The sequence below is a fragment of the Chanos chanos genome, chromosome 3, assembly GCF_902362185.1.
Source record: "Chanos chanos chromosome 3, fChaCha1.1, whole genome shotgun sequence".
NCBI classification, from domain to species: Eukaryota; Metazoa; Chordata; class Actinopteri; order Gonorynchiformes; family Chanidae; genus Chanos; species Chanos chanos.
Genome location: NC_044497.1, coordinates 54,009,057 through 54,015,562, shown reverse-complemented (window position 1 = coordinate 54,015,562; position 6,506 = coordinate 54,009,057). Strand labels below are relative to the sequence as shown.

At 40.8% G+C, this 6,506-nt stretch overlaps 1 protein-coding gene across 3 annotated transcripts in view; it reads left to right on the top strand.

The window, feature by feature from the left end:
• Nucleotides 1–1,264, top strand: part of epb41l4a (erythrocyte membrane protein band 4.1 like 4A) — a 38,689-nt gene extending 37,425 nt beyond the window's left edge. For all 3 annotated transcript variants that reach the window (XM_030767042.1, XM_030767043.1, XM_030767041.1), the window contains exons 22-23: nucleotides 446–524; nucleotides 817–1,264. In XM_030767042.1, the coding sequence (XP_030622902.1) occupies nucleotides 446–524; nucleotides 817–927 (190 nt within the window). In that variant the 3' untranslated portion in view covers nucleotides 928–1,264. The remainder of the gene's footprint in view (nucleotides 1–445; nucleotides 525–816) is intronic.
• Nucleotides 1,265–6,506: the final 5,242 nt, after the last annotated feature.

Genomic DNA, 6,506 nt, shown 5'->3' with positions numbered 1-6,506 from the left:
TCTCTCTCTCTCTCTCTGTCTCTCTTTTATCCCACTTAGCACATGAAAGTGTTTTCTAACGGCTTGATGAAGGCATTGTAAATGATTTCCAATCCTGCTCCAATTCTGGAAGCTTCATAGCACCTCAGGTTTTCGTGTCTGTCCCTGTTCAGACATGCTGAGGTAATCAAGAGCTGGATAATTACTTGATGAGTTGAATCAGATGTGTTAGAACAGGGAGGCATTTCTCTGCACTAACACATCTGCTGTGGGGTCTCCAAGAGAAAGGCTTGGGGGAAACATCGCAGCCAAGCCAAATGGACACAGATATGTGTGTGACACACGTTGTTGGTCTCATTCATTGCATCACAGTTATGGGTAAACTCTGAATTAATCTCACATCTGTGTTTGTCTTTGTGTTTGTACCCCCCCACCACCACCATCACAAACTCGTTCCTCCGTTTAGCTCCCGCACAGACCTTGTGCCACCTCTCCCTGTCACACGCACTGCGGACGCCCCCGGTTCTAGCTCCGCCCATTCACAGGTCAGTCACTCGGGTGCCCTGAAACGACCCTCTTCCCCTTCCCCCTTCCCCCTCACTCGTCGACCTCTGCACCTTCTCACAAGACACCTGAGATTCATTACTCCAACGAACCCTCACATACGAGCTCTTCATATCCTGATCACCACAGTACATCAACTGCATCAAAACAGTCAGCGAACCATGGCAGACTATTTATCTCTCTTTGACGTCTTCTTGTTTTATTTTGTTTTGTGTTGTTTTTTTTAGATTAGATTTGAAATGGGGTGTCTTTTTTTTTTTTTTTTCTTTTTAGAAAAAGAATGGGTCCAAAGACAACCTGTCTGAGGGCCCAGACCAGGAGGGTAAAACCGGTGCCAGAGTGGTAAAGACCGTCCATAACCCTCGGTCAAAGACCGAAACATGACCGCTCTCTCTGCGGTCGACGCGGTGGTGAATTGCTGCGTCGGTTTTGGAAGAAGGATTACTGACTGAGAATGGAATGCACAGTAACGTGTTGGAGACGATGTGACTGATGTAACCTGGATCGCTGTCCTAAAAGTGAACCTCAGCATTTTTGTTACACACACAGATCTTGTCTTTCCCTCGAGAAATCATTTGAGTTGAGCCTGATCATGGAAACAAGGATCATCTCTGAGCTGTGGAAAGGAGTAATAAAAGACTTTGCTCCCAACACCTCAAGAGTCTCACATCCCTGGACTGAAACCAAGCCATGACACAGTGAAACTCCTCTTAGTACATTCTCCCCCAATCAATGACTTACTTAATACAATTAGGTTGTGTAGTTCTTATTATTATTATTATTATTATTATTATTATTATTATTATTCAGATTCTTTCTACTCTGACAATCAAATGAAGGATGATGAATAACTTGTTCGGTGGATACTGCACAGTCTAAAACTCTTACACAGTGTTACATTGCCAGACACCTCTCAGTGAATTTAAACTTGTTCTCTTTTTTTTTTTTTTTACAGTATTAGAATTGTTGAACACATACTGTACATGTGGATTAAACTGTGGATTACTATATTGTGTTGTAAAGTTTTAGATAGCTGTCTCTCTCTCTCTCTCTCTCTCTCTCTCTCTCTCTCTCTCTCTTTCTTTCTTTCTTTCACTCTCTCTCCCTGTCTCTTTGCAGTAAGGAACTGTTGCTGCTGTATTTCTATATTTGTTTTTGCACAATGAAATATATTATCTATCGTTACTGTTTGAAAAAAGTCACTGGAAACATGGCACACTGTAGCTGAGCTACTAGAGTCTCAATCCATGTCAATAAAAACATTCAGTTTCAAAGTCAGTCAAATATCGCTTGATTTGTACCAGAGTTGGGTCTGACGGTGATCCCCTGCTTTGAGAACTGATAACGGGCTACCAGCAGATGGCGCCAACATGGTCGACTCTCCCAAATGTCCCGCTCTTCTAAATATATCACGAAGAGTTTGATTTTTATTGCCTTTTAAGACGCTGGATGTCGGGTGTGTAACTCCACTACTTTCAGTATTCTCCTCGTAATTCTTATTTCATTATCCTTGTCCCTGCAATATCTCTGAAAAGTGATTGCCTCCTGCCCAAATGCTTAAGTCACATGAAGTGTGTTTTATATTAGGGACAATATGCTATCATTCTCTTATTATTAAATTTGGCCTATTTCAAAACGGGTCTAAATGCTCTGACAGAATCTTTTTACTATTCCGTCAAACATTTTGTCGGGTTTCTCTCTTTCTGTCTCTGAATGAAAGACTGGCATTAGTCAAAGCTCACGTGGATGTGTGGAATTAACTGCAAACGTGCAGGGTCAGAGGGGGCACAATTACTGTTTTGATGAGGTTTGACTGGAATGCTTTTTTTTTTCTTCACGATCTTAAAAGACTCCGTGTTCCAGACTCAGAATCACTAACATGAGATAATGCCGTGATAAGCTTTTGCGCACACTCCGCAACGTTTGCAGTTCTCATAACGTACCCGTCATAACATCTGGGATTAAAGACACAACATGGGCATGCAGTGATCTCTGCGAACGAGACATGGCCTCATCCAAAAAACAGGGAAATGAGAATAGAACTTGCACGCCATTAGCAGTTTTTCCTTCTATTTCCACAGATACCGGTCAATGTTTCGATCCTAAACGATCATTTCTGTCGTAACGTGAAGCACACACAGCATCCAAAGTCCAGTCGAATACGTTATGTACCGGTGGCGGGGTGCATTGGGTTTATCCCATTGCAGATATATTATTCATGCTGTCATGCGCACGCTGTTTCAACCACGTTACGTAAAGAACAGCAGAATCAAACCCTTGAATTACATAGCTTATCAGCGAAGTGGGCTTTGGTACACTGTTTGCCAATGCACATAGTAATGATGCAAGATGTCAAAACAGACGTCTGTACACAAACACAGCAGCTGGGCGTATGACCATAATCATGTGTACAAATGGCGGCATATCATACACTCAACTAAACATTCACAGAACAGGATTTCAGAGATTACCTTTGGCACTGGCTTTTAAGGATATTTTGTCTCGATCATTGTGCTACAAAAGCATTTTTGGTTTTTCTTTTTTTTTTTTTTTTATCTGGCCTACAGACACATGTTGACATTGATACGGGCCTTGTCCTCATTTAATCTCCAGTAACCCGGAATTTAGTCCACAGCATACACAAGTTGGAGCTGGCATTGCCTACATGTTTATGTTTTTCTTATAGATTGAAGTAAAGATGTTTCTCTCTCTCTCCTTCTCTCTCTCTATGCCATCTCATAGACGCATTCCGTTACTCCTTGCAAACTCATTTCCACTGAGTTGTCTCTGGCTATGCTATCTAAATCTGTAACAAAGTCGTGGCTACATCAGATTTAATATGTTGTGGCAGGGTTCCAAATGACTGTGCCAAATGCACTCGTTCACCTCTCTCAAAGAGGAGAGAGATGTGGAAAAAAAAGGAGCAACGGTGCCAGAACTCAAACTGCACTGTGTTTTGGGGGGCAAAGTCTCCACGCGCTCAACTTGTACTGTTGCGTGCGCTCTACTGACACGTTAGTGTTGTTCTGTGCAAGTTGAACATACAGCTATTTAATGTTATTTTTCTCTTCGTCTCTGTAGAGCTATTTTTTAATCACACGCTTAAAATAACTACTCATACCAACAATATAATGACTGATGTATTACATGTTCGAGCCTGTACTTTCTTTCTGACGAACTTGTCGTAACCAGTAAATCTAGGAGTAGTTATGGGTTATTCTATCATAACAGCGGCGAAGCTTAGCTGAAAATAGCAAAAAAAGGACGTTTCATTCAATGAACCTATTTGGGATTGCAAACAACGTTATCTGCGTCTGGTGCCCTACAAACCAAACATTCTGTGCTCCCTTAAAGACATCACCCTCAGCATTAAGCTCCGTATAAACAGGAAACAATAGCTTCCTGAGACTCATCAAATTATTAGATGGATCGCCCACTGCTCATGTATCCTGTGCTTCTGCTCTGCCTGCTCATTACTGGTCACTGATAAATTGATAAGTATTTGTGGATATTGATGGAGTTCTGCATATTGACATGGTGTTTTTCAAGTGTGTGGGAGGCGGGGGGGAGGAGAGGGGCGGGGAGGGGAGGGGAGCAAGGGGTTCAAGTCACACCTCTTAACATTATGCTGGAGATTTGAGTAGCTTAATGGTTTGAAAGAGCAGCAGTGAAGCAAGTCTAGAATCTTTTGACATTTTGTCAACTTGATCTTGCAAATAATCAGAAAAAATAAAAAAAAAGACCTTGCCACGTTGAGATTAGTTTTCCTGGCTGTTCCTGCAACTTCTACTGAGGTGTTCCTTTAATCCTGTCCTTTTAAGCCAAGTTCTTATTTTTTGGCCTTTTAGGAAAAGAAACGGACACCTGACCAAAGCCACTTCGGTTTCGTTAAAAGGATTAATGTTAGGCGATCGCTGAATGCACGAGGCTTGTGCTTGGTGTCCGGTGAATGGGTACATACCGAGACTTTTTAAAGCTAATGCGTTTCTCAGCTAACGGAATGAAGTTCGAATATCTCCGTACATCAACAGTCTCGGTGTTTGAAGTAACCTGCTCAAAGCCTAGGTCAAAGGTGATACACGGGTCATCATCACTGTTGTATATATAATGAACATTTCAATACACCCCGCCCCCACAAAAAAAAGAAGAGAATAAGGGTCTCAGCATAAAACAGAGCATCTGAGATGTCCAGAAGTTTCTTTGTTTTTTTTTTTGTTTTTTTTTGTTGTTGTTTTTTTTTGGGGGGGGGGGGGGGGGGGGGGGGGTTCTGGAGCAGTCACATGCACTTCTCAGCAGTTTGAGCTCTGTGAGCTGTGCCTCCACATTGTTATGCCAAATTTGAGATGCCTTCAGTTCAAGCTCCATGTGATTATTACTGAAAGAGTCCGTCAGTCCCAGACCCCCTCACTACACAGGAACATGTCACTGTGAAGTTGTCCAACAGTCAACCTCCTTGTTTTGGTAACGACTTGAAGGATTGTAGGAATGTCTGGATTTTAAAAATAAATAAATATATAAAGTCTAAATTAACCGAGCAACGTACATTTTAATGTCTGGGGGAAAAAAAGGTACATTTTAAGAGAGCCTGAACTCGCTAAGGCTATATCAAATCAAACCCCCCCCCCCCCCTAGTGTTGTTAACACTGGTAAACTGCCCAGCCTAATTCCACTTCAGGCTATTAGACTGTAGATGGGAAATTGTGTTACTGGGGTTTTTTAACCATCAAGGGCCTGCTTATCTGCCTGGTATGTCTTATCCTAGACTAATTTATCTTATCCTAGACTAATTTATTCCGATACGAGTACTCATTCTTGTCTGGGCAGGGGAGGGGAGAGGAGAGGAGAGGAGAGAAGGGGAGGGGATCACATGGGTTTTATTTGGATGCTTGTACATCATCTCAAAAGCTTATTTGAGACTTAAACAACAAATACACGTCCAGTCTGAATGAACACAGCATGACACTACACAATAAAGAGGCAGTCATTATCATAAGTGCTTGCGTTTTTATTAAACTACTTCTAATGGCAGCTGAAGTTACATGAAACACTCATAATGAACCATAAAGATCACAAAGCTTTTTTTTTTTGGCTTTTTTTTTTGACCAATCATACACAATTACAGATTACAGAATTTATCATAATACTACAGAAGAATTTTGAGCCTAAAGCTAATCACAGGCTATTTACAAGACAGCTTGGAATACCTAGTCTAAGTGTGGAAAATGCAAAGAGAATCAGTAACGAGATAAAAGATAGGGCAGAAAAGCATGCATCAGTTAAAGCTATCAGTAATGGGGATAGGACAAGCCGGGAAGGCCCCCACTAATGCGGAAAATGGAAGACAAAGAAACTAAGGTGGGCTTTCAAGTTGGTCATTGAAGTGGGTTTGTTAAAAGTAAGAATTGATTGGAAGCAAAGACAAAACTGCAAATACTGAGTAAAAACTAAAAAAAAAAAAAAATGTGTGTTTGTTTGTTTGAAGACAATTTGCCAGAAAGATAAATACAAAGCTCGTAGATACTTTTTAAACAGTTTTTAAATCAATTCAAGCTAAAAAAAAATAAAATAAAATAAGAAATGTTAATGAGCACATCACTATACTTTTTTTTATATTAATGCTACATTTTTTTTGCTATGGAAAAGCAATTTTTTTTTGTTTGTTTGTTTTTTTTAAACCCAGGTAATGTTAAATGAATGACAGGTGCTTGTTTGTAGTGAGGCATTGCCTCTGGAGCATGAGTCATTTCCAGCTGGTGAAAGATATGCAGCAGATAGGCACCCTGAACCCAGACAGATTCAGCTTCAGACAACAGACTTCATCCAACTCACTAACGTACTCTCATAGCAAAGGACTCCGTCTCGACGTCTGCCGTCTTTTTTTTGTTTGTTTGTTTGTTTGTTTGTATGTTTGTTTTTTTATTATTACTGATTTGTGCAAAAGTGAAAACTCCCCTCGAGCGTTT